Consider the following 26,387-nt stretch of genomic DNA (forward strand, 5'->3'; position numbering starts at 1 on the left):
TATGAGAACAAAAAACATGGCTTCCTAGGAGCTGCTGCAGCATTTAGAAATGTTCAAAACAGTATCTTGATTCTTTTATTTTTACCGAGAAAAAATACAATTGAGCTCTTTCTGTAGTATGTATGGTACAACTCATTATTTTAACAGGCTTAAAGACACAGAAATTGTATGGTAATCATTTTATGCAAGGTGGTAATGATGAGATTAAAATATATGTATTTACAGTATTGATAGTACTTATAATTTATTTACGTTAATAATATAATTATAACATATATTTATAATATATAATATTAGTATACATTAATACGTAAATATATATTCACTCCACTATGTAGATACACATAATTGTATGTGTGTGTGCTACTGAAAATGTCGCAGCATATTAAGCCTTCATTTCCTGAACCAAATCCCTGCTCTATGAATAACTAAAATCACCTTATGCCACATAATGCAAACTAGGATTTTATTCAGCTAGTCCCTTCGTCTAGCAGAAACAATATTTTGTATCCTTGAACCTGTAAACATAACATTAAGCACTAACAAAACCAATCATATCAAGGTTTGATAGATCTGAAATTATTTGCTAATTTTTTGGAAATGCTATTTTCTGGTATATACTTGCCCTGTGGGCACGAGTTTTCTACCTGAATTTTAGGAACAAGTTTCATATCATAAACAGCTCTTTCTACTGGTGCAATCAAACTGAGTGAGGAGTCTTCCTAAACCATCATAATTAGCAAATACTGTTCAGATTGGAGTCAGAAACTGTACATGATCAGTGTAATTCTCCTCTAGCTCTGTGGTGGCAAAGCAATACATCCGTAACAATTTATAAAATTCACCAAATTGTAGAATTTACAAAGCTGGAAAACATCTACAATATGCAAAGCCAATGCCTTTAACAAACTACTAATTTTCATTCATCAAATTTAAATACTGGTACAGTACACTATGTGCCCTTGAGAAACATCCTTTCATTCACACAAATCCAAGAAATGCTTTGGAGAAACAAGAGCAGAAAACTTATTAAGTTACATGTTGAGGCTTACAGAGAGAAAACTGGTTTGGATTTAGGAGGTCTCTTTTAGGTACTTCAAGAAAAAAAAAAAGCCTGTTAGAATATAAAACTTGGCAAGTACGTTGCCTATTTTCTAACATTTTAGTACTCCCTATGACAATAATTAAAGCTCAAGTTTTATAATATTTATTAAATTCAGATAACTAATACCAGCAGTGATTTATGACTGCAGTCAATTATTTTTATACATTTATTTTTGCAAAAATCAGTGATAAAAATCAAACTTCGTTTCTCCTTTTTATATGGGATTCCATCCTCGCGTCCTTGTTCCTATTGGAATAGATGTCAATAGGCAAGTGACAAGGGTGGATCTGAGGGAACACTAATAACAGATTGTTATTGGAGAAGCAAATTCTATCCAAAATTACTATATAAAATTTCAGGAACTCAAGATTAAAAAGAAGCTAAACATGAAACATAGTACCATCTTCCCGTATATAACGGAAACATTTGCAGGGAAGTATTCAAAAGGTTCCCACTAGGGGGTGGTTACTGGCTTCCTGCATGCATGGATAATCTACAAAGTGTTTTCCTTCTTAACGGGCTTTCAGAGAGCACACTGAGTCCTACTTAGAGAGTCAATATAGATCTATTTTTCAGAGATATGTTGTTACTCTGGATTCAAGACAGCTACTAAATTTGAGTTTGTAGAAATAAATCAGAGATGAACAATATAAACACCTAAGAAAAATGATCCAAGTACAATCTGCCAAAAAAGATAAGACTATTGGGGAAAAATAGTAGAGAAATCAATTAGACTGAAATAAAGAAGGCTTAAAAGAGGAATAATAAAAGTCTTTTTAAAAAATAGGAAAAAATCCATTCAGGCAATTAACAAATTGGTATGTTATGGTATGGTATGGTATGTATTTATTGGTTCCTAAATACATGCTTGCATAGCAAGCTATTTTGCTATTAAATATGCACTTGTGGGGTCAACAGACAGTCTCTGTCATCAAAGATCCTATCGGCTCGTGGTAGAGTGGGATTCTATAATAATAACTAGCACAAATAAGTGTATAATAATGTCATGATTGATGCACAATGGAAAATATCTAAGTACTGTTAGCAGGTTATAATTGAGATTAAGGGGTCAGGAAAACAATCTTTGCAGAAGTATACTTAAACTGAGAAAATAAGGATAACTAAGAGTTCATTAGGTATAATTGGGAAAAGGACACTCCAGGCAAAGGCACTAACTGTCTTGCTTGACTTGTAGGAGTGGAAAAAAAAAAAGTCGGTGAAGAGAAAGAAGGCTAGGATAGTAATTAGGAGCTCAGAAAGCAAGGATCTAGTATTTTGCTCCAGTGGAGCTACTGAAAGTTGTTATGCACAGGAGTTACACAACTCAAGTCTTATATTAAAAAGTAGGTAGATCAAACTGGAAGGTATTCTCCTAATTCAAGCTAAAGAGATTGATTATTTGGATTAAGGTAGTAGCAGTGGAATATAAAAAGATAAGGATGCTCTCTAAATGTGTTTTTGGCATAGAATCAAAAATAATAGGGGCGCCTGTGTGGCGCAGTCGGTTAAGCGTCCGACTTCAGCCAGGTCACGATCTCACGGTCCGTGAGTTCGAGCCCCGCGTCAGGCTCTGGGCTGATGGCTCATGATGGCTCAGAGCCTGGAGCCTGTTTCCGATTCTGTGTCTCCCTCTCTCTCTCTCTGACCCTCCCCCGTTCATGCTCTGTCTCTCTCTGTCCCAAAAATAAATAAACGTTGAAAAAAAAATTTAAAAAAAAAATAATAGCATCATGTGCTCTTGAATTGGTAGTGACTAGTTTGAGGGGTTGTGACATTCAAGGACAAATACCAAATTTCTGATAGAGTACAACAGGGTGGAAAAATATACAAATTATTTACATGTAGAAGAGATATAGGCAAGAAGACAAAGAGATACATTCCAAATGTGTTAAATTTGAGATGCCCCCGAAATTTCAATTTGGAGACATCAAAGATAGAGATGAGCTCAGATTCATAAAATACACTGGAGTTGAAATTTAGTAATCCAGTGATATGATCTAGGGAAAATATGCAGACTGGAAAGAGGTCTAGAACATGGCACTGAGACATTTCAGTATTTCCAGAATTGCTTAACATCAGCATGATTTTGAGAAGCAAGAAAGTTGAAGGTTTCTGAAAGAATGTGATTATAACAGTGGATGATGAATCCAAGTTGTTTGTGGAGGAAAGGTGGTAGGTGAGAGGTAGTGAGAAATAGAGGAGTCAAATGTATGGGTGATACCTAAAAAGGTGCAATGTTTCTCAAGAAGGTACTATAGGAAAGGAACCAAAGGTGTAGGAGAGTTTGGTTGGACAATGCGGTGTTTGAAATAGTGATTTCAGATGTGATGCCATTTCTGACCAAGTTCTATACAAATAACAGGAGGTAAAGAAGGGCTAATGAAATAAACCATAACAAATGATTTACTTTAGTTAACTGGTAAGTTTTTCTTTTCTTTTTTCTAATCTTCTTCTCTTTTCCTTTCTTTTCCTTTCTTTTCTTTTCTTGTCTTGTATTTTCTTTTCTTTTCTTTTCCTTTCTTTTCTTTTCTTGTCTTGTATTTTCTTTTCTTTTCTTTTCTTTTCTTTTCTTTTCTTTTCTTTTCTTGTCTTGTATTTTCTTTTCTTTTCTTTTCAGTAGAGCCTTGAAAGACTAAATTCTATTTCTAATGGAGTTCACAGAATCTCTATTTGAAGATATTGTTTGGTTTTTGTTAAAATATTTTTTAATATTTCATTTATTCCAGAGAGAGACAGAAAGAGAGAGCACGAGCAGGGGAGGGGCAGAGCAAGAGAGGGATACAGAATCTAGAGCAGGCTCCAGGTTCTGAAGTGTCAGCACAGAGCCCCACATGGGGCTCGAACTCACAAGCAGTGAGATCATGACCTGAGCCAAAGCTGGAGGCTTTACCGACTGAGCCACCCAGGCACCCCAAGTTTTTAAAAGCAAAGTAACTATCCAAAACTTTTCTTAATTATTTTAGCTGTAATTTTTCTTAGGAAAGGAGGATTATTTATAATTGACTTTTCAAGATCATGGCAGCAGTATAGAATCCTGTGACATCTAAATAATGGGCTTTTTTAAAAAAAGAAATTTTGCATTTTTTCACCTCTGAAATTTTGTTCATGAATGCAAATGAGCAAATCTGTAAGGCCTAAAGATATCATTGGATTAAATTATATGAATTAAAAAAATTATTAGTATGATATGGGAGCTAGCCAATAGTTACTGTTACCTGTGAAGTCATAGGCATAACAAATGTTATTTTTATCATGTGAAATTAATGTTATTGTACAAAATATCTTTTTAAATCATTTTGCAAGTCTGCCATAATGTGAGAGAAAAACTCTACTAATAAATTCTTTTGTCTCAGCCCACTAACATGACATCAGTTAGATCTGAAACAACTCACATTAAGACAGTGAATATTATTAAAGCAATATAGAGAAGAGCAACATATAAGCACAATTCATATGGACATTTCTTCAGAAAATGATAAAATGCCAGTTGTGTGAAGATGAATAAATTTTTCCACTGTATAGGGAGAGGACAACAAGCTATTCTTCTTTTAATAAAAATATGACCATTTACACAATAAATCTGAGTGATTTGAAACATATCTCCTTGCAGCACCTTACTGGGAAGTAGGTGGTTGATTTGGCCTGGGAAAGCTGAAACTAAAGCCAAGAAACTGAAGCAATAAGCTGAAGTATTACTGTTCAGTCACTGGAATTTAGAATAATTATTTTTTTAACCTCAAGATTATTTTTAATAAGGCATATCAGTTAACAAAACATTTAAATACCTGTACACTTTCAAGTTATATGCAATAATGTCAAGTGATAGTGGGACTTAAATATCAGAGAAAACAATAACAACAACACAGTAATAGAAATTCAGACAAACTAATGAGCTTGTCTGATTTGACCAGACCATGGTCCCCAATTCTAGGAATCTTGCTCAATAGCATCATGTTTTGGCATGTGTTCCTTATCATTTTATGGATAAAAACAAAACAAAGCAAAGCAAAACAAAACAAAGCAACGACAACAAAAAATACCCCTGTGTTCTTCCAACGAAATGGTGCTATTTGAAACAAGAACTAGCAGTGTGTATAAACATAGGTATTCTTAAGAATGTACACCTTTAGAGTCATTATTTTATAATGTTGTTCAATGTGATCTTCCTTTATTGGAATTAAGGACATACCGGCCATTCAATAACAGTGTGTTATTATTGTCATTATAAATCTATTAGACATATCCAGGTGGGTTGAATAACAGCCTTGTGACCAAATTCTCCTTCTCTTACTTTTAGCATAGCATTTACAAGAACACAATTGTTCCTTATTTGTTTTTGCCTATGGTAAGAATTCTAAGAAAATGTAAAAGTCCTCTCCTTTGCCATGGATATCAATAGAAGTATTGGATGTAGTGAGTTTTAAGTTGTATTTTGTCATTTATTATAATAACCAGTAAAACATAGCTGTATCTAATAAACTTAGTATTAACAGTTATTGAATTTAGAATATTCTACCCCAAGTATAAAGTTGGATGCTGTCAGGTGAAGTGGGGCAAAGAGATCTAATGCCTTCTTTTTGTTAATGTTTTTTTTTTTTAATTTATTTTTGAAAGAGAGACAAAGAAAGGGGTGGGGAGGGGTAGAGAAAGGGCGACAAAGGATTGGAAGCAGGCTCTACATTGACAGCAACAAGACCTATGTGGGTCTTGAACTCAAGAACCCTGAGATCATGACCTAAGCCAAAGTTGGATGCTTAACTGACTGAGCCACCCAGGTGCCCAGAGATCTAATGTTTAATACGAGTGTACGGTTTCCATAATCTTTGGAAGCTTTATTTTCCTTCTTCAAAATGGTATAAAACAAATGCATATAAACAAATACACATATACATTAATTTGCAAGAGACATGAAGCATGGTTGCAGTAGATGTTATATTAATTTCAAAGTTAAATCGGGAGTACTCTACCATATGGAAGAACCCAAACTAGGAGATATGCCAAACATGACCTTCATTTTAATAACCCTGGGATATTGGTAACTTCAACTTAATTCTTAGGCCCAAATTACAAATAAATTTGCTGATATGAAGCTTTTTATTATAGTTTGATATATTATTTAAGTACTTACAATGATCTACATTCATAATAGATGAGCTAAAAATGTTGCTATGCAATGTAGGTATACTTTGCATTAAAATTATACCAGTCTATTTAAAATACTGAATTTACCATTAATTTTTCCAGTGCAACTGTATTTTAATTATGGCGATGCCACACTAATGTTTTGAAAGAAGTTGTGAAATAGTACTGAATGTTTCTGCTTGATATTTATTGAAATTGTCGATGGCAGTCCATCGATCTATTAATCTGGCATCTATCCACATGTACGAAGGGCTCAGTCAAAACATTTTCCCTAATTTTTTTTAAACTTCTAAAAAGAACATACGGTTTGGAGTCTGTTGGTCACCAAATTTGCCAATGATTTAGGAAAATGACTCCTTTCATGGCTCAATCAGAACCTCATCTAAAATTCAGCAGAAATCTAAGACTTCAAGCTGCCATCCCCACTCCTGTTTCCATGGGAATAGACTTCAGATCAGGAAAAAAAAATAAAAAGGATGGGGTTAGGAGCTTTCAAATAATCATTCAAAATCATGATGAAGCCTTTAAAGCTTCTTTCTTAGGTGATTATTTTGTAGCCTCTTAACCCCTTTTTGCCAGTCTGTTTCCATGGAAATATGACAAAAATGGCTGTCCGAGCCTCCAGCAGAGATTATTAGCATTCTTATGAATTTCAGCTTTGGCTGCAGTCTAGTCTGGGCAAGATCTTTTTTTATATCGGTTTTACATATTAACCTACACTCTTTATATTCATTGTCCTTTTTCTTAATATTTTTTAGTTTCTTTGAAAATTCCTTTCACAACTGTATACCTATAATCAAGATCAAATAGGTTGTGACTTCACTGGAAAAGGCTTCAGTTTTACATTTTACTATATGAGCCAGGACAGGTAGCTGCAGAGAGTGTCAGAATTTTTAGACACCTGCAGAAGGAAATATTATTTAGTTACTGGACTCAGTGTCTGTCAGGTGGTGGTAGATAAACAACAAGGTGTAACAAGGGTGGTATTCAAAATATTTAGCAACTGGTAAGGCACAGCACTGACTGATCAGAGCAGCTGGCTTGCACCGGTTAGTTATCAGTCCTGTTATATAATAGCCAAGAAGTTCTTTAACTCAAAGCAGTCCCATATATGATGGTAAGCATTATGCCCAAATAAATTATCCAAGGTCAAAAACTGAGCTCCTATAAAACTTACAAAAGAGCTTACAAGAGAAACTGGGTAGAAATATATAGCAATCCATCTTTAAAAAAATCAAAGTGCATATGCTTGCGTCATCTTTCATATGAAGGTCATTTGAAAATCAAAATCATTCTTATTATTGAAAATATCATTCTAAAAGAGAAACAACATATGTATCTTTGATAGAACCCCTCGCAGGATAGCTTATATTGAATGTGAAAAAATAACAGCATGCCACATATACATTTTATCTGTCCTACCTTCTGAAATCTGCTGAACAGCTCAATCTACAATTTTTGCTGGGGGGGGGGAATCTTAAAGTTCTGATTGACCTTATAAAGTATTTTTATTCTTCAGAACGCTCTCATTTTTCTATAGTTGGAGCTTTTTACCCATAAGGTTTGTCTTCCGAATTTGAATTGAAAAAAGTAAATTTCCATCGGTAATTATCTGACTTGGGTACGTTCCTAATTTAAATTTAGCACAGGGGCGCCTGGGTGGCCCAGTCAGTTAAGCGTCCGACTTCAGCCAGGTCATGATCTCGCGGTCCGTGAGTTCGAGCCCCGCGTCAGGCTCTGGGCTGATGGCTCAGAGCCTGGAGCCTGTTTCGGATTCTGTGTCTCCCTCTCTCTCTGCCCCTCCCCCGTTCATGCTCTGTCTCTCTCTGTCCCAAAAATAAATATAAATGTTGAAAAAAAATTAAAAAAAAATAAATAAATTTAGCACAAACTTACTATAGAAACTAACCTTGATTGATGTTTTCTGCTAAGTGGATAACAATAATAAAATAAAGCAGCACAATTAATTTTTCAAATCATCATTACTACTCCCAAATGCAATTTGCCCTTCTTTGCATAGTGGTTAAACACAGAGCTCTTGTGAGAGCAGAATTTGGTCTTCAGGCCTTCAGCCTTCATCTTGTTTGTGTAAATCAAATTTACTGCAACACAGGCACATCCATTTTTGTGTGTTGTGTTTTTAGGTACCTATGGATGTTCACCCACCTAAAGGACAAAGCTGTGGTCTCTAGTTTCCATAGAGACCACATTGCACAGAAAGACTATTTATTCTCTGCTCCTTTAAGAAATTTGCTGACCCCTGCTCAAGGCTTTAACTATAAATATTATACCATTTGTAAGTAGTGAAATCTTTATTTAATTCTAAAAAAAGTCTATTAATAATGCATAAAAATGTGATTGCCTGGTGTCTATACTTACATCCATGAACTCCACATTGGCTTTGGGACCAGTTGTTTCATTAAGAATCTTAATAGCCACAGGAATCTTTACTGTTTCTCCTTCAGGTACCCAAATACCCTTTGGGGGAAAAATCACATAAAATCTATATGAAGACATATACAAATTCACACCAGAGACAAAATTTGATTTAACCACTCTATTAATTTCTTTAAAAAATAATTTAGAAGTTCTACATCTTTTTATTCAATCAAAAAAATTTAACAAGTACCTGCTATATGTTACAAGTTACATAGCAACTTTGTTTTCTGCTTTAATTATCTGAGAATGACTCATACATTTATTCTGCTTTCAAGGTGTTTACTATTATATTATAAAGTATCGCATTATAAAATTCAATTTGTATGTGTGAAAAAGGCTTTCAATAGAGAAAAAATGACATAAAATATAATAATATTAGATTTGGATAAAAATCAACTTCTCAAGACTTTGAGAATGCTGTTCCAATTTTTGGTCTTCAAATGTCTCATTTGTAATTTAGAAGACTGGGCTAAGTAATCTTGGAGATTCTTTTCAGCATTAATATTACCTAGTTATTCTGCAACTAAAACAAACAAAAACATAAAAATAGCATAGTCTCACATTCCTGAAATTCAGATTGATTTAAGAATTAGTTTTCTAAGGAAAGTACTAGGGAGTATTGACCACCTATTAATTTGTTTAGATTGCTAAATACTGTGTATGTGTGTGTCAAGGATTTTTATTAGCTCTGAAATAATATAAAATATTTATATTGGTCACCGCCAGTTCTCTCCTCCTACAAAAATATAATATCTGAGCAAGATCTATACAGTGGGAAAAATATAAAGTAGGTAAGGTTTGAGTCAAGTACAACATTAAGGAAAATAACAGCATTTCTGAGTAAACAACTATTTGAATTAGGACAATAATTTTGATAAGATACATAGGGGTGCATCGATTACATGAGAATTTTTTTGAAGCACATTGTCCCAAATGAACACTGAAACAAATATGAGGTTATATGGAAAAAATGGAAATCTCAGATTTTAAATTATAATGAAAGGAGGAAAAGCAATCTCTTATTCCTAAAGAGAATTTCTAGTCTTTCCTAATATCAATTGGTTGTAGTTATAAAAAAAAAAAAAAAAAAGTTTTTCGCTTTGTACTTTTCTACACTAAAACATGTATATTTGTATTATCAAAAGTTGCAATAATACAAGAGGAGAACTAAATACAAAAATTATTTTAAAAAATCAGAATAATAAAGAAAAAAACTCTTTAACCATTAGAAGGTGAATTTAAGGGTTATATTCTTCTTAGAGTGAATAGGGAAATTTATGTGTCAAATACAAAAAAGGGGGCACCTGGGTGGCTCAGTCGGTTAAGCATCCGACTTCAGCTCAGGTCACGATCTCACAGTTCGTGAGTTCGAGCCCCGTGTTGGGCTCTGTGCTGACAGCTCAGAGCCTGGAGTCTGCTTCAGATTCTGTGTCTCCCTCTCTGACCCTCCCCCATTCATGCTCTGTCTCTCTCTGTCTCAAAAATAAATAAACATTGAAAAAGATTTAAAAAAATACAAAGAAATAAGCCATGTTCCCTGTGGTATTATTATTATTTTTTTAATTATTAGTGCAGAAATGGGGTAGGAGAGGCAGTGAAAGTCCAAGATCCATAGGCTACATTTTCTTAGTGATGGTATCTAGGGTAGAGAACACGTTTACCATTACTCAATAAAGTAACTAAAGAGGGGATTACTTTATAAAGATATATCATCAATATTAAAATATTCCTAAAGTATACTTTTGAAATAAGAATATAAATTCAGTGTGAATTAATTTGTACTGCTTTTTAAATAAGAATTGTCATTATTTTCTAGGCCTGACCAGACAAAAAGTCAACTATGCTAATACCCACAATATTGGTTCAGATCATTTATGTTTAAACACAGCATATCTCCAACCAGGAGGAAAAATTAACCAAATAATTAGCTAAGCTAATTTGCATTTATGTGGTCAAGAATAGTTCTTTACATTTTAAGACAGTATGTCTTTGTAGGAACTTATATACTAATTAAAACTTAGGGTCAACCATACACACTGCAGGTATAAAATTTAAACATACTTATGGAACCTTCAATACAAGTAATTTCAATAAAGGCATAAAGTCATGGACAACAGGCAAATAATTGTTCATAATAAAAACATTCATATAACTTTATTAGTAAATGTCTAAATGGGTAATTTTTCCCTGCTGAAGTCACTAGATCATATTTGTCCTTGAGCTATATGTTATCCATGATTTAAAATAAAATTTTTCTTTCCAGATCATACCATCTTTAAAATAAAAGGGTGGTGATATGCTAGGAGCAATCTAAAACTGAGTTATCTTCAAACAGGAAGTCCATTATTTCTAGCATATATATAAATAGAAAAACAGGATAAGTTGTGTTTCTTCAACATTACAAAGAATTTGAAGACTAGAAAGCACCAAGCCAGCCTAGAATAGTTTCTATTCCAATTAGGTGCTCAATTAATTTTGAGTGTAATTGAACATAATATGTACACTAAATAGATTAAGAAATTTCTGCATTTTGGCCCTAGAATAAAACAACTTTATTCTAAAGAGATTAAATTATTTTTGGAATACTCAGGAGAGAAAATTAAGATTAATATTCTACTTGTTAATATTTTTTGTTAAGTAAATACCTGTTTCACATAGAAAAAAAAAACAAACATTGTAAAATACAGAATTTCTAAGATCCAGTCTATTTTAACAAAAATGTTTGTAAAAATAACTGTAGGCTTGCATATAGCTTTAAGAAATATATAAAACTGTCAAGTAAAATTTGGGGAACTGTCACAATGGACAGTCTAAGAGGGATTTAGCACTAACCCAGCAGAAATTTGAATTTGAAAACCAAATTTCACCACAATTAACCTTGGGCCTGCCCTCTGAATTGGTTTTGTAATTAAGCTAAAAAAGTAAACACGCAGATAACATTATTTGAGCTTTCCCTTTCCAAAAAGATGTCTCTTATTGGAAACCCACGATGTCACCCTTTCATTCTCTGACCTGAATTTCACAAATAAAGTCACTTTTTTAGTTTGCATATAATGGTGAAGACATCAAAACTGAAAGTTTTCTGTTAAATCATATATGTTAACAGGTAGGCAAAAAGTAGTTTAGGAACTAGTCCTATCCTGTTAACCAGTCAGCACATTTGTGTAGGTTTTAAAAAGATAGGCTAGTAACGTCCTGGTGGGGAGACATGTGGATGAAAGACCAGAAGAAAAGAAGAGCAAGGATTATGGTACATTGCTCAGGCCTGTCTGGGATTCCCCGCAGCACTGTGTACAGAGAAGGAAAGTGGGTGAGAGCTGTGTATCTTAGATAAGGACAAATTTACCAATAGGGAGATCATATCAAAAGGGGTTCAGAAGGGCGTGGAAAGAAAGACTGTATACCATGGCTTCCGTGACAGTTTCCTGCTTTCTCATGACTGTACCCATCCCTGCCCTCAACAAAAATGAATGGATTCACTTGTGCAGCAACTTCTCAATACTATAAAGGTTCCACTCTCTGGATATTAAAAGGAAATTAGGTTGGCGAGAGCAATTAACTCTGGCTATTATTTAAGACAAGTCTGAAAGGAAACTTAAAGTAACTAATGGTATGGGTTTTCACTTACTTTATACACTGTTCCAAAAGCTCCCGAGCCAAGTACTTTCACTCTTTTGAGCTCAGTTTCTTTTAAAATACGCAGTTGAGCTTGATTGGGTGCTGTGCCGCTGGGAGTTAAGGGTTCTACCAACTATAAAACAAAAAAGAATACAGGTTATACAGCTTTCCATTCACCAGTCAGTGCTTCCCCCTCTTCCTCTGCCTGCTTCTCTTTCTCATACATACAAAAACACACAAGCACACTTTCATGGACAATATTTTTCTAGTATGTATCACTCACGATTCCTTCAGAGTCTATCTTTTCTCTTCCCATGCTTTTTGCCTAGCTGAACACAAGTATAAAACTGTGCCTACCTTGAGGCATACTAAGATAGGGGATTTTTCTCCCTATTTTTAAAGAAATTTAGGCTGATTAGGGGCTCTAAATCTTACTTTTTGAAGTGCTTCCAGTTTTGGTATCCCCAGCTAAGACTCAGAGATCTTAGTTATGTCCATGTACTCTATCAAAGTTTTCTTTCTTGTTTTAGGAGATTTGATACATAAAAAAAATAAAATGTCTTCTTAGCATTGAAAATCTAACTGGGAAGCCAGGACAAACAAATGGTTGGAAGAAAATAAAGTAAGTTAGCACAATACCAGTGCCCCAGGGCAGTGCTTCTAACACTTTGGTGTACATTTGAATTACCTGACATTCTTGGTAAAATACAGATTCTGGTTCAATAAGTCTAAAGCTGGGGATGAAATTTGCATTCTGCAGAACTCCAGTTGATTTCTATGTACAATGATGGTCCTTCAACACATTTTAAGCAGCAAGGCCCTAAAGTATCTTAAAGATAAAAAATTCTAAAATTCTATGAACTCATTCTAGATCCTACGTGAATGCTTTGGAAGGCAAAGGAATAAAGTAACCAGGAGCGAGTAAGCTTTGCTAGTTTTGGCTTCCTGGACGAGGTACACTTTAAAGTTGGACTTGAGATAATAAAAATGGATTGACATGGAGGAGGGTTTGCCAATGTAAAGAACAGTTTGGACACAGCATCAGGGAGGAGGAAGAAGACAGAAAGCAGAATGCAACGAGGGGTGGGACAGGTCTGAAGGATGAGATCAGGATGGGAAACACCAGACTGTAAAGTGGGCTGGGTGTGGCCAAAAGATATGAATACAAATAATTTTAGATGTTCAGTTTAGATGCCATTCAGCCAGAGAGGATGAGTAAGGAGGGGAAAGATATGTGAGTATGTGCCAATTTCCTGCTTATGTGAGGGGGAGGAAAAAAAAAAAAAAAAGTAAACGTGAGATTGACTGTGGGTACCAATAGTCTACATCCTGTGTTAAAATTTTACGTTTTTATCTATGCTTGAGTAAAAATGCAAGTGAGAGAAATAGAAGTTTCTTTTTTAAAAGTTAAATTAAGGAACTAAACTTTAAACTCAGACAAATAACTGGTTCTTTCTCAGCCTAAGGAAATAATTAAAAGCGACGCCTACTCAAATTGCCTTGAAAACCATCACAGTATTTCACAATGTCTGTTTACAATGCTAAGTGCACGGTGACCCTCTGGCTTGGTTATTATTATGCTTTTGTGAACATAATAGTCTATTTCAATAGCTGAACAGAATCTTGAGTATAGGTAAGTGCAGTGAAAATCAACAAGAATTTGGAGAAGATGATAAAATTGTCAATAAATTTAGGCTATGGTCTAAAAGTTTGACCACAAACATGCTTCTATTTCATTTTCAAATTTATATTTCAAAAAATGCATACAATTGTGTTCAAGTCACCTAAAATAAATCTCAGAATGAATTACAAAATTTTTTGAAAAACTAGAAGAAGAATCTCCCTCAGAAAATGTCCTTTATTCGAATCCAACTCTGCTGTGCAGAATTTGTTCAGTAGATTTTGATACACACACTATATGTATATAATCAGGAACTTTAATAAATTATCTTTTTAAATCATATAAAAATTTATATAAAAATCATATGCAAGATTGGGGACTAAATTTTAGCACTATGGGCTATATGTATTTAAAACAGATGCTTTGGCACATAATATTGCCATAATTTCATGTTTTGAGAACTTCACTATTCTACCTGAAATGTTTAGTCTTCTGCAATTTTCTTAGATGTCACTTAAAATTTTTACAAACATATTTTTCCAGGCATTTGCGAATGATGTCTTTAAAAGAGGCGTTGTTTCATTTGCATGCCAAGATGGCAAAAAGAGGGTCAAGTTTAAATTTGTAGGTTTGTATCTTAGTACTGCCACTCACAGGCTTAGAAAGCAATTTATCCCTCCTTGTCCCTCATTTCATACCCGTAACATAGATATGGCAATAATTACCTTCGAAGAGTGTCAAAAGATGAAATGGGGTATAACATAGCTGGAAAACTTTGGAATATTGCCTGCCATATTGTAAGCTCTGAATCTGTCACTCTTCACGGGATAGGATCATGTGCCATTAACACTTTTTAATCACAGTATCTATCAAAGTATCAAGCTTACAGTGCATCTCAGTAAGTGTATGTTAAATAAAAACAAACATATTTTCTACTTTTATTCATGTAACAGAAGACAAGACAATCTGGAGCAAAACGATTTTGGAAAAGCATATTTACTCTAAGTACATTCCAACAATATATCATGCTTTAACAAGTTTTTCACATCTGAGACAGATTTCAAGCTTCAGTAGTTAAGGATTTGAGTTGATCCTCTTAAGAACTCCTCTTCTATTTAGATGGCAGAAAATCATAGTTATTTACTTCTCCTGAGAGAAAGATGGGACTTCTACAATTATCTAATTTAGTACTAAGCAATAATTTTTTATAAAAATTAGAATCTGCTTATAAAACTAATCAGCATTTGCTTATTTAGTAATTAAATGCCAATTTGAAGGACATTCTTAGCACCATATTAAAAAAAGAAAACACACAAAATAATTATTTTTGTAGCAATGAGACTTTTCTGCCTGTGGTTAAGGGACAGAACTCCTTTTCTATTTATTCAGTCACTTAAATAGCCACTGCTGTTCCAAGCCTTCAGTTCCTCTCCAACTCTAATTTACTTCACTCTTTAGAATTCTCTTCACAACTGCCCCAAGCTGGCCATGAGGGAGAATTCTACCTGCCTACAGCATCCTAGCTAAACTGAAAATAAGCACAGCACAGGTGTTGTGTCCAAACTTTTATTCATGTGCAGGGTTGAAAATGATGAAGTGGATCTATTTGTAAATATCCAGATCAAGTAAGAGTTATTACTATTTTTTCTCATGTATATAATTGACTACCTATCTTATGCTTAGCCATCTCTATTGATGAGACAATCCATTTGAATTTTAGACACCTCCAATTCTTAAAAATTCTTTCCTCTGTGTAACTGTAGGTACTTGAACATTTCACACGATTCTTCTATCTACTTTCAACTTCTAAAGAAAGAGAGCTAAATTTTATTTGCTATCAGTTTGCAAAATTTATAAATGAATGTTCTCATTCCTGTCAGTATTAAGAGGAAAAATCAGACTGTCACACTGACAATGAGCAAGAAAACAAACCAGGGAAGGCTCAGTGTCAGAACAGAATTGCTGTGAGCTGTTCAGACAGCCAGGGATGTGTGTATCAGAAGAAAGAGGTAAGATGCGAGTTGAGAAGGATGTGGAAATGCATAGTTTTCTGTAATTGTTTTTCCCCTGTAACCTGTACAGTGAAAACTATCATGTTGTACACTAGAGAAGTCAGTGTGGCAATATAAAAGAAATTATAATAATTTGTGGGTAATTTACATATTCACAACAACTAACACGCATAATATTAAATGATTCCCATAAGTTGTGCGGTAAGGTCTGTGTGATTACAATACTAAGCTTCATCCTGTAAGCTCAGCTTTTTACTGCTAGTATAGTGGGATCAGTGGCTACCAATTTAATGACGGTAATTAAAGCATAAATTGCTGGCCTATCTGGTTTTATTTTCAACCAGAAAAATTCTAACATTTTTCTAGTTCTGCTGTTGAGACTTCATCCACCCAGATGTTTTCTGTTCTGCTACTGTAATATCCTAGAGCTTGCCTTTGGGATTCCTCTCCCAAAAGAAACAGATATGTCTTTTCAATAAGATCTGTCATTCGAGAAGATAATAGTCTCGCCCTTGGTATTTGTCCTCTTTAAGCCATGAAACTGCTGTGACTACTTTTACTATATACTCTGATTTTTCATCAACTTTGCATAACATACTATGAACTATAAGCCCTTGGCAGGAAATTGAACAGCATTTCACTTGGATTAAAAAGCTGAGTATCATCTAAACCTTCTAAACCTAATGAAAAGCCCCAAACACATGCAGAGAAGAAATAAACACCTCACCTCTGTTTCCAGAAATCTTCTCAGGGCTCTTTTCTTTTTGATACTCTTCCTTCTAACATAAACTGCAAATGTTAGACCCACGATGACCAGGATGAAGAGCCCGCCGATGACTCCAGCTGCAATTAGAGGAGTTCTGCCAACCGAAGGAAACAGGAAAAAAACAAGTAAGAGGAGAGACAAGACAGAGGAAGAAAAAGAGTGGATGTAGGATACATTATCCACATACCACAGATCTAGTCAGTTAGAAGAAAAACAAACAAAAAATTGCATTAAAGCTGTCACAAAATTTTTCTCATGACAAAAACTATTTCCGCTTTTTGTTTTGCTTTGTTTTTTAAATAAACCATGCACAAACAACTAATCTTTGGAGACAAGCAGCCACAGCATGCCATTTGACCAAAAAAAAAAAAAAAATGAATATATATATATATATGTGTGTGTGTGTGTGTGTGTGTGTATACATATACATATATATATTACACTTAGTAACAGAATGAAGAACATATGACAAAATATTGATATTTAAGCATTTTAAATTGTTTTAATTTTACTTGTATCTATAAATAAATGGAAATATATTTTAATAATGTTGTGGTATATAATATTATTTCCAAAATTTTTTCTAAAGTAGACTTTCTCAACAGTGGCACTATTGACATTTTAGGCTGGATACTTGTTTGTTATGGGGGACTGTCTCATGCATGTTAGGGTGTTTATCAACATCCTTGTCCCCATCCACTAGATGCCAGTAGCACCCCCATCCTTCAGTCGACAATTTCACTAGATATTGTCAAATGTCTGCCCAAATCACCGCCTTTTGAGAACTACTGCTCTAACGCAAAAATGAGTGGTCTGGAAATATATGAACCCCACACCCCTGGAGCATGATGGTACTGATAAGAGAAATGTATTAACAAAAGTGCTGTTTCAAACTCTTGGAACTTTGATAAGATATAGAGCAGGAAAAAATGAAGAACTGAGTCAGATTGGTTTTCAGAGTTGTGGTAGGACAGAAGTAAATATTATTATCAAAAGCGTGTCTAAGCATCATATACCTACAAAAGAGGTCTACACATTAAGTATTACATTAAAAGATATAACTAGTAAGATGAGATTAGAAGGGGTTAGAAGAGATTTCCTAGAGATTTTTCTTCTTAAAGTGTCTCTTTAATACATTGTTAGCTAAGATATAATTTTGAAACTGATCACTTATTGTTTTCTAACTTAAATTTTTTCCTTGCTTGAAAAGTAATATTTATGATCTTAACTGCTTGTTCTAGAGTAGTATCTATGAGCTTTCTGTGTTCATAGCCCTGAGATATATTAATTTCATTCATCACAGTAAATAGCCCAGAGTAAAACACATAGGTGTTACCTAATACATATTTGACCAAGAAGACATGATAGATAAGAAAAGTAAAAAAGAACTCCCTGAATGTCCATGCTTTCAATAGTAAAGTTTTTTATGCCTTATGTTCCCATTTTTACAGGAATTTACTCTATACAGCTACATTCTTTTAGAAAAAAAAAATTACTTGCTCTTGCAAAATAAACTTCTGTTCAAAGACACATCAAAAATAATGATAGCAGATGATCCTAAATAAAATTTTAAAATTTTAAGGAGCTCTTGAAAAAAATCTGTGTAACTTCTATAAATGAAGCCATGTCTTCTAAAGATTATGACTGTTATATTGCCGTATAAAACTACAGAAAAACCTTAAGAAGTATTTCATCCTAAAGGTTGTTTCCTGACAGCCGAAAGTACTATAGCATACTGGAATGTTGCTATAATTCAACTAGATTTTCCTAAATGGAATTTTATAAAGATATAAAAATCTATGCTGAGAAAATTAAACTGTAGTATGGACACAAACTCATCATTGTGATGTGTTTTGGCATGTGTAAGATCATATTTTTGAGCCTGGCAGTTAAATATGTATCTCAAGAAAACATTTTAAGATTTCAGTCCAAGGCATAATTTCTGGCTCAAGTGTTTCACATATCCCTGAAAAAGCCATTACTACACAAAGAGTTGTATTTTTGTTCCTTCAGCCCAATATTTTTATTGCAAAGGATTTATGTATGACTGAGAATAGTGCCCAACATTTTGTTAGTTGTAGATTTGAACGAAACTCTAAACTTCTTCTGTTTATCTGCTGCATAAATTAGGGTCAGATGTTATGATTCTCTATAACCTTATATTTTCTTTAAAACACATAATTAGGTAGCTTTAGCTATTTTCTTTAAAAATACAATTACATAATATTGGCAATGATCAACTGTTCCCTGTCTTCCTTCTGCATATCTTCTAGTGGTCATCAGACAAAAGTGTGAGTCCACCATGTATCCTCAGCAATGTGCTCCATGTTCCCTAATTTGCTCTTGCTATAAGAAAAATATAGTTGATCAAAAATATGTTGACTCCTTAATTAAAAAAAAAAGTTGACTCTTTATTGACAGAAAATTCTTAGAATCGGTTGCCAACTAAGATAAGGAATACAACTTTGAAAATAACATTTTCAATATTTTATTAATTAGGTAAACGGTTTAAACATAGTAAAAGTTCTGCTCAAATAAGGGGGACACGGAATTTGACTGCCATCAGGTATTCCTGAGTTTTATAGTGCAAAGAATGTCACTAAAAATTCACTTCAGTTTCAATGGGAAATAATCTAATAGAAATGGAAATATTAAAGACATTTTATCCTGATCAAGAAAACATTCCTGTTCATGGAGGTAAATCAGAGATTTATTTGGTCCTTAAATTCAAAAAATAAATAAATAAATTGACTATAAACATTTTTATTCTAATAATAGTTGTATATTTTTAATTAAAATGTATTTTTACATACATTGTATATTTTCATAATAACTATACAATGTAGATCTTATAAGCTTCATATAAGATATGAAGAAACAGACTCTGAGAAAAGTTAAGACACCTAGATAAGGTCAAACATAATAGTAATGCTAACATTCTACATATTGGACTCTGAAGTCCATTAATTTTTCAGCTATATTATGTTGTCTCATTTTCCAACATTGATTCATTAGAATTGTTTTTTAAGGCAGATATACAATTCATCATATTTTTTTTCAATATCTCTTTGAAAGTAGAGAATAGAAAAGGCATATAAATTCACTTAGGGGTTCCAATAGATTCTTTGATTTTTATATTTAGTTATATCTTACTATTGTAATTTTTACTGAACTATCATTTTATCTGCATTGCTATGTTCATTGTGGTTTCTGTTTATTAAATACTTTATGTCCTTATTGAAATTTATAAGTGATATTATTCTTTACTTAGATTCATTTTATTTTCTCATTGAGAAAACAGTTAAGAGGATTTCTTGGCTTGGGGCGCCTGGGTGGCGCAGTCGGTTGAGCGTCCGACTTCAGCCAGGTCACGATCTCGCGGTCCGTGAGTTCGAGCCCCGCGTCGGGCTCTGGGCTGATGGCTCAGAGCCGGGATCCTGTTTCCGATTCTGTGTCTCCCTCTCTCTCTGCCCCTCCCCCGTTCATGCTCTGTCTCTCTCTGTCCCAAAAATAAATAAACGTTAAAAAAAAAATTAAAAAAAAAAAAGGAGGATTTCTTGGCTTAAAAAAAAAAAAACAAAAAACAACAACAAAACCTGGATTTCCTTTAAGAAAAGCAAGACCAGCAGTATCTACCATTCTAGTGTCTGTGCCTACTACAGTGATCCTCTCTGTGCAGTCTTCCCCAAAGAGGTTCAGATTTGGAACAAGAGACCTTGAAACACTAGGAAACATTGAAATTCCCCAGAAGACATTTTAAGTGTTACTGCCTAGGGCAAGGAGAGCCACATTAATGTTCTTTGTTTTGTTTTGTTTCTTCTCCTGCAAACTGTGGTTATGGTGACCCAGAATTCCACCTGCTCTATAAATATGACACATCTTTTCTTTCTGAACAAATAAAAGTGATCTGGGTCAGACTCTGAGGCAGACATCAGTTGACAGTTACAGTTTTTACTTGATGAGACCTAGGGTATTACAGTATGTCTCTATCCTTTGATTAGGATTCTAGATTCCTCTTTTATATGTTAAATATTACCAGAAAAGTAAGTACTAAAGCAAATGAATCACAAGATACTCTCCCTCTTCCTAAGCAAATTGACTTGTCTTCATGTGATAAGATCTTTTTTCCCAATATTAAAAAAAATATATGAGTGTTACAGATTATTCACTAAAATGGTGTTACAAAGTATTTCAGTAGAGATATCACCATTAAAGCAATATGTAAATATCACCTGGATTCTTTTATCTCTAGGATTAGTCTCTGAGAAAAATTTCTAATAGTTTCATGATAATTTCTTCCTTCTCTGTATTGGCAATGTTTATATCTATCTATGGGTTATTGTTTGCTTGTTATAACTTTTGAGAAAGTATGCATACTTGGTTTGATTTTGGGGACAGACATTCTCATGCTTAAGGACATCATTCTGAGGATATATATAATAATCTTTCAGCTTTATTGAGGTAAAATAGAAAAATACCTATGGATTTCTACAAATAAAGTGTTGAAAGGTAATTATACTAGAAATAATTTTATTTTAATAGGTCCTTTTTAGAGCTTAGGTGAATTTTTGGCACTTACATTTTTTTCATAGTTTTTACCTATTATACAATATCACCAATGTCTATATTAGTACAACACTTTTATGATTATCTATAGATAGAATATAGAAATATGTTTACTGCCACAAGCAAAATATTGTAAACATTTCATTACCAAATATGTTATCCACTAAGTACTCTAACCTATTACTTATTCATTACATAGACATGGTAATCAGCAGAAATATGCCAAAGGATTAAAAAAATTGAGGATTTTTTACAACTTCAGTTATATTTCCTATCAAAATTGTTTAACATGCTAAGGAATTTATTAGTTTTATAATAGAGCAGATAATGGCATATAAAAACAACTATAAAGGAAAGGAGGGGGAGGGTAGGCACCATTCTATGTTCCCATATGTTAAGATTTTTCTTCACCTCGAAACCCCCATTCATTCTAGACTCTGTAACTGCAGATAACCTGTGTTGCTAACAGAGATTACATTCTATTAGTAAACTGCATCTATCTTTATCAAAGCACCACACTGTACATTTGTGTCAGGTTTATTGGGCACAATTACATAATACAGACTGAAACAGTTCCATTTTGGGGTGCCTGGGTGGCTCAGTTGGTAAAGCGTCTGACTAGGGCTCAGGTCATGATCTCATAGTTCCTGAGTTCCAGTCCCGCGTGGGGCTCTGTGCTGACAGCTCAGAGCCTGGAGCCTGCTTCTGATTCTGTCTCCCTGGCTCTCTGCACCTCCTCCATTTGTGCTCTCTGTCTCTCAAAAATAAATAAATGTTAAAAATAAATAAATAAAGTAGTCCCATTTTCAGAGGAGTCACAGACTAATTTTTTTCTTTAAAGTTTATTTTGAGAGAGACAGAGCACAAATGGGGCAGAGAGAGAGAGAGAGAGAGAGAGGCAGAGGGGGCAGAGAGAGGGGCAGAGGATCCAAAATGGACTTGTGCTGACAGGAGAGAGCCTAATGCAGGGCTCAACTCCCAAAGCCATGAATCATGACCTGAGCCAAAGTCAGACGCTTAAACAACTGAGGCACCCAGGTGCCCCACAAACCATTTTTTTAAGTAATGATTTGTCTTGTTCTCTTTATATATAATTTTGTACATGAAGCATCTTAAAAATATTTTGCATGTATTTTTTAGACATCCCAATTCTTACCTTAGACTAAAAACCTTTTTTTTTTTTTTTTTTTTTTTGACATAAAACACTGGACGGGGTAAGGAAATGTCTTTCTTAAGACCTATTACTCCTTTTAATTTAGACGAAATGTTTTCTACCTTTTTTGCCCTGCTGGAAGCCTTATTTCCCTCTCTGGGGATCTCCAAATATTCCAGAGGAGTTGGCAGCCTTGAAAAATTCTTGACATTTGGATGGAGTGAGATGGGGGGGAGGGGCGGGGCACCGAGAATTTAAGAAACAGGTACAGTCCTGAGGAAGATGTCAGAATTTGGGACATCCATGTAGGGTCATTGAACATTTCCTGCATAATTAAAAAACAAAGATACTTTTACTAGGTGTTTTATGTGTATTATGTCAAATAGTTCTTCCAACATAATGGATTGTGTGTGATGAATCTGAGGTAGGTTACATAACTTGCCTAAGGTAAAAACATTCTAAGTGGATAATCAGGATTTGAATCTTGGCATGTTTTGCTCCAAAGCTTTGTCTGTTTCCATTAACAAATGATTATATGAGTTTATTACATCAATGGAACAGAATAGGTTTTCAGAAATAAACCCATGCATATATGGTCCATTAATTTATAACAAAGGAACCAAGAATATAAAAAGGGGAAAGGGCAGTCTCAGCAATAAATAAGGTGGGGAAAACGGGACAACCACATGCAAAAGAATGAAACTGGACCACTTCCTTACATCATATACAAAAAATAATTCTAAATAGAATAGAAACTTGAATGTAAGAGACCTGAAACCACAAAACTCCTAGAAAACTAAACAAAACAAAAACAGGTGTCAACTCCTTGACTTGGGTCTTGACAGTGATATTTTGGATTTGACCCCAACAACAAATGCAACAAAAGCAAAAATCACCAATGGGTCTAAATCAAACTTAAAAGCTTCTACACAGCAAAGGAAACCACAGGGGAAAAAATGAAAAGGCAACTTACTGAATAAGAGAAAATATTTACAAATCATAGCCGATAATGAGTTACAATCTAAAATATATGAAGAAAATGCAGCTACGTGGGTGGAACTAGAGAGTATTAAGCCAAGCAAAATTAGAGTCTGTCAGAGAAAGACAAATATGATATGACTTCACTCATATGAGGACTTTAAGATACAAAACAGATTAACATAAGAGAAGGGAAAAAAATAATATAAAAACAGGGAGGGGGACAAAAACATAAGAGATTCTTAAATATGGAGAACAAACAGGGTTACTGGAGGGGTTGTGGGAGGGGGGATGGGCTAAATGGGTAAGGGGCATTAAGAAATCTACTACTGAAATCATCGTTGCACTATACACTAACAAAATTGGATGTAAACTAAAAAAAAATAAATTAAATTAAAATAAAAAAATTAAAATTTAAAAATTAAAATAAAAATTTAAAAATTTAAAAAATTAATTTAAAATAAAAATTTAAAATATGAAAACTAAAAAAAAATTACTTTAGTGCCTGATTATCTTGCTCCTTGCTACTCAGAATTTTTCTATTAAGTGCAAGAAGGCATTCTCAATTTCCTATGATTATTTTGTTGCCTAATATTAACCTTTATCATTTTAATCAAAAGAATGAGAACTACTTTTCTCATTAATAAAATGAATCACTATCATTTGGTAATCTGTTGAAACTTGCATAAAAGATTTGGAAGCAAATGGACAGTAAAACATTATTTTGGTTAAAAAAAATAAAAATAAAATAAAATAAAATAAAATAAAATAAAATAAAATAAAATAAAGTAAAATAAATGAAGAATTAATACAATTCAGTGCAAAAAAAAAAAAAACAATTAAAAAACAGGCAGAGAGGGGCATCTGAGTGGCTCAGTTGGTTAAGCATACAACTCTTGATTTTGGCTCAGGTCATGATCTCATGTTGAGACTGAGCCCCATATCAGGCTCTGTGCTGGGCATGGAGTCTGCTTAAGATTCTCTCTCTCCTTTTCCTTCTGTGCCTCCCCCACTTGTGTGTTCAGTCTTTCTCTCTCTCTCAAAAAGAAAACAAAAAGAAAAAAAAGAAAAACAACAACAACAAAAACACTTCCTTACTTCTAAAAAGTAAATAAAGTGCTCCTGTTAAAAAAAAGGGGGGGGGGCAGAGAATTTAAATAGACTTTTTTCTAAGAAAAGATACAGAGGAGGCCAATAGGAACATGAAAAGATGTTCAACATCATTAATCTTCAGGGAAATGCCAATTAAAACCACAATGAGATATCATGTGACACAGTTGGTGAGACTGAGCCATGCATCGGGTTCTGTGCTGTCAGTTTGGAGCCTGCTTGGGATTCTCTCTCCCCCTCTCTTTCTGCCCCTCCCTTACTTGTGCTCTCTCTCCTCAAATAAATAAATAAACTTAAAAAAAAGATTTCTGTATCCACTTATTTCTCCTCTAATTTCAAGATAGATATCTGTGTTGATTTTATTAATATCTTTACCTTTTTAATTAAAGACAGTCACAGATACCATAATGTCTTTTTCTTTGGATTTTTCCAATAATTTATTTTTTCTCTGGGAATACTAAACATGCAAAGGATAACATGCATGATTCAAGAGAATTTTTTCTTTTCTTTTTTCCTTTTTTTTTCTGAGAGACTGTTATTTAACATTGATTTCTCTCATTAAGGTGGATTCTGCTGTTTCAACCTAGTTTTGTTCATATATTTTTACTAACCTTTTGAGACCAGTAATTTGTAGGAAAAATACAGTTTTAAAATATTTAATGCATTTAAGGGGCGCCTGGGTGGCTCAGTCAGTTGAGTGTCCAACTTCAGCTCAGATCATGATCTCGCGGTCTTTGGGTCAGAGCCTCGCGTCGGGCTCTGTGCTGACAGCTCAAAGCCTGGAGGCTTTGAATTCTGTGTCTCCCTCTCTCTAACCCTTCCCAGCTCACGCTTTGCCTCTCTCTCTGAAAAATAAATAAATATTAAAAAATTGTTTAGGTGTGCCCGGGTGGCTCAGTCGTTAGGCGTCCGACTTGGCTCAGAGCATGATCTCATGGTTTGTGGGTTCAAGCCCCACATGGGGCTCTGTGCTGACAGCTCAGAGAGTGGAGCCTGCTTCAGATTCTGTGTTTCCCTCTCTCTCTGCCCTTCCCCTGCTCCTGCTCTGTCTCTCTCACCCTGTTAAAAATAAGCAAACATTAAAAAAATAAAATAAAATAAAAACATTGTTTAAAAACTATTTAATGCATTGAAATATCCTGTTCATACTGTTGAACATGAACACCTTTGCCTTGGGTAACACAGGCTGGATGGAGTCAGATGCCTTTGTAAGCCTATATGATCACCTTTGTTAATTTTGAGCCTTACTGGCATTCCTTTTTAGAGAATTTAAAGTTTGGCATTAAATTAAAACTTAAAGAAAGTTATTTAATTGAAAAGTATAGTTAAATATAACTATTTTGAAAGAGGCCAGTTCATAATTTTTTAGATTTGGTAATGTCCATAACAACCTTATGTTTCAGATATAAAGTACTAAGTGCTAATAAACGGCTTCAATCTTATTGCCATGTCTGTGACACAATTCATTCAATTTTGCTGTTATATTTACGAGAGTATTTCTCCTTAGCACTCTGTGTCTCATTTGTACATTCCCAGACTAAATGTGATTTCATTATTTATAATTATTCCTCTTGGATTATTTTTATTTCTAGGTAAATTATAAGCCCCATAAGGTTAGTAACCATTATTTCTACTTTTTTTTTTTATTGCTCTACACCTTTTAATAACATTCCCTAAAAAATTCTCAACAGTCATCATTAAATTAATCAAACAGCAAATGAGATATTTAGGTGATAGTATATTTAAGACAAATGCAATTGCTCCACTTGATGAGATTTTTTAGTGTTTGATGAGACTTTTTAGTATTTGGGACAATTGTGAAAATAGCAAAATGTTTTTTTGCATTTATCTCCTAAATAATTATCTGTAATCGTACA

At 33.9% G+C, this 26,387-nt stretch overlaps 1 protein-coding gene across 6 annotated transcripts in view; it reads right to left on the reverse strand.

Annotated features, from left to right (window-relative positions):
- Window positions 1-26,387, reverse strand: part of ERBB4 (erb-b2 receptor tyrosine kinase 4) — a 1,138,739-nt gene that overhangs the window by 206,710 nt on the left and 905,642 nt on the right. For all 6 annotated transcript variants that reach the window (XM_045481110.1, XM_045481107.1, XM_045481111.1 and 3 more), the window contains 3 exons: window positions 16,665-16,797; window positions 12,315-12,437; window positions 8,627-8,725 (listed from right to left, as the gene is read on the reverse strand). In XM_045481110.1, coding sequence (XP_045337066.1) covers window positions 8,627-8,725; window positions 12,315-12,437; window positions 16,665-16,797 — 355 coding nt within the window. The remainder of the gene's footprint in view (window positions 1-8,626; window positions 8,726-12,314; window positions 12,438-16,664; window positions 16,798-26,387) is intronic.

Source organism: Leopardus geoffroyi, chromosome C1 (assembly GCF_018350155.1).
Source record: "Leopardus geoffroyi isolate Oge1 chromosome C1, O.geoffroyi_Oge1_pat1.0, whole genome shotgun sequence".
Lineage (NCBI taxonomy): Eukaryota > Metazoa > Chordata > Mammalia > Carnivora > Felidae > Leopardus > Leopardus geoffroyi.